The sequence below is a fragment of the Merops nubicus genome, unplaced genomic scaffold (assembly GCF_000691845.1).
Source record: "Merops nubicus isolate BGI_N331 unplaced genomic scaffold, ASM69184v1 scaffold27374, whole genome shotgun sequence".
Lineage (NCBI taxonomy): Eukaryota > Metazoa > Chordata > Aves > Coraciiformes > Meropidae > Merops > Merops nubicus.
Window position 1 is genome coordinate 4361 of NW_008606648.1, and position 2036 is coordinate 6396.

General features: G+C 61.5%; 1 protein-coding gene across 1 annotated transcript in view; it reads left to right on the forward strand.

The window, feature by feature from the left end:
* Positions 1-2036, forward strand: part of LOC103772394 (1-phosphatidylinositol 4,5-bisphosphate phosphodiesterase delta-4-like) — a 6272-nt gene that overhangs the window by 1930 nt on the left and 2306 nt on the right. Inside the window, 4 exon segments of the mRNA XM_008939726.1 lie at positions 333-537; positions 858-1002; positions 1465-1617; positions 2009-2035. Coding sequence (XP_008937974.1) covers positions 333-537; positions 858-1002; positions 1465-1617; positions 2009-2035 — 530 coding nt within the window.

Consider the following 2036-nt stretch of genomic DNA (forward strand, 5'->3'; position numbering starts at 1 on the left):
GAAAGAGGGGGATGAGACCAACAGTCCCATGGCAGGGGCATTCCCAGCACTGTCCTGCTGCTGGTGGGCACAGGATAGGCTCGCCATGATGTGATCTAGGTGCAGTTCCCTCTTTTTTGGTCCATTCCTGGACCATTTGGGTGTAGAAGGTTGACCAGCCACGGGGTGCAGCCTCCTGCTTTGGAGTCTGTTCCCCACCTTCTCATGGCTGCTGCCTGGGAGCATCTCTCCCTGTGATGCTCACCAGGTTGGGGATGCCAGGAACCAGCAGTAGCCCTCTTTGTCCTGCGCTGGGTACCCGGCTGTCGCTGAGTCTCCTCCTCTGCCTGCAGCCCGGGCTCGCCACGTGCTCAGTGTTGATGGGTTCCTCATGTACCTCTGCTCCCCGGAGGGCTCCATCTTCAACCCCCGGCACCGGGTGCTGTGGCAGGGCAACATGAGCCAGCCCCTGTGCCACTACTTCATCTCCTCCTCCCACAACACCTACCTGATAGAGGACCAGATCCGGGGCCACAGCAGCATCGAGGGCTACATCAGGTAAAGGGGCTGCTCCCTCCCAGCTGCCCCCTGACACTCTCCTGCCCCAGTGCCATGCCCTGGGCAGCTCCATGACGCAAACCCACCAAGAGGAGAAACTCCGTTGCCCACTCCTTTGTCCAGCATCCTTGTGGCCATGCCGCGTGGTGTCCAGCAAGGGGGTTCCTTTTGGGGATGCTTAGCCCTGCATGCAGCAGCATCTCCACCCTTGGCGGTCGTCCCCTGGTCCCTGCAGGGGTGATGCCCACAGCCAGAGGCGAGGGCAGGGGGCTGCTGCCCTGGCCAGGTGTGAGGACCCAGGGATGACCACCCACCCACAGGGCTCTGAAACGGGGCTGCCGGTGCCTGGAGGTTGATTGCTGGGACGGGCCAAACGGGGAGCCCATGGTGTACCACGGCCACACCTTCACCTCCAAGATCCCCTTCCGGGAGGTGGTGAGCACCCTGGGGAAGTACGCCTTCAAGGTAGGGCACCCTTCCCTGGCTTCTGGGTGCTGTGGGTGGCCCTTCGTGGGCAGGGGAGACATGGCTGCCATCTGGGTCAGTGAAGGGTCTCTGGAGGGGGAGTGGTACTGGAGCTCACACGCCTGGTGCTGCAGCAGGACTGCCTCCACTGTGGGTGAGGAGAGTGGCTGTGTCCCTTTCCCAGGGGACATCCCAGGGGTCTGACCCTCAGCCCTGTGCTCTGCTCTGCCAGGGGACCGGGGCTCATGCAGGCACGGTCCGCTTGGGGTGCAGGGGTGACACGGGACATGGACAACGCAGGGGTGACATGGGATATGGGGGATGCTGGGGGACTGGAGAGGTAAGAAGGTCTCAGGGGGATACTAGGACACAGAAGGGGCTCCATCCTGGCACTGATTGCACCTTGTGAGAGCTCCTCAACCCCATCAAACCTGACCTCCAGCTGTACATATTGCTTCCCAGACCTCAGACTACCCGGTGATCTTGTCCCTGGAGAACCACTGCAGCATGGAGCAGCAGGAGGTCCTGGCCCAGCAGCTCAAGACCATCCTGGGGGAACAGCTCCTTACTACCACCACAGATGGGCGCGTTCCCACCAAGCTCCCATCCCCAGAGGTAGGGACAGAGTGGCCACACTGGATGTTGCTGTCCTTCCTGGGAGAGGGGTGAGGAGGTGGCTCTGCTATCCAGAGGAAAGGCCAGCTCTGTTCCAGCATCATCCTGCTGTGCTGGAACACTTGAGGACTCTGGGGACACTGTCATAGGGGTCCCTCTTCATATGAACCCCCTTTTCATAGGGGTCCCAAAGCTGTCCCCATGGTTGTCTCCCTGTGTCCTGCAAAGCTAGAGGGACGGCAGGATAGAGCCCTCCTACCCCATCCCCTCCTTGGTGCTGCAGGGAGCTGGTGGTGCCAGTCCCCAGCAGTGCAGGGTCCTGGGGGACAGCAGGTGCCATGGAGTAGATGGGCACCCCAAGCTGGCTACCTCTCCACCCACAACCCCGCAGGAGCTGAAGCACAAGATAATGCTGAAGG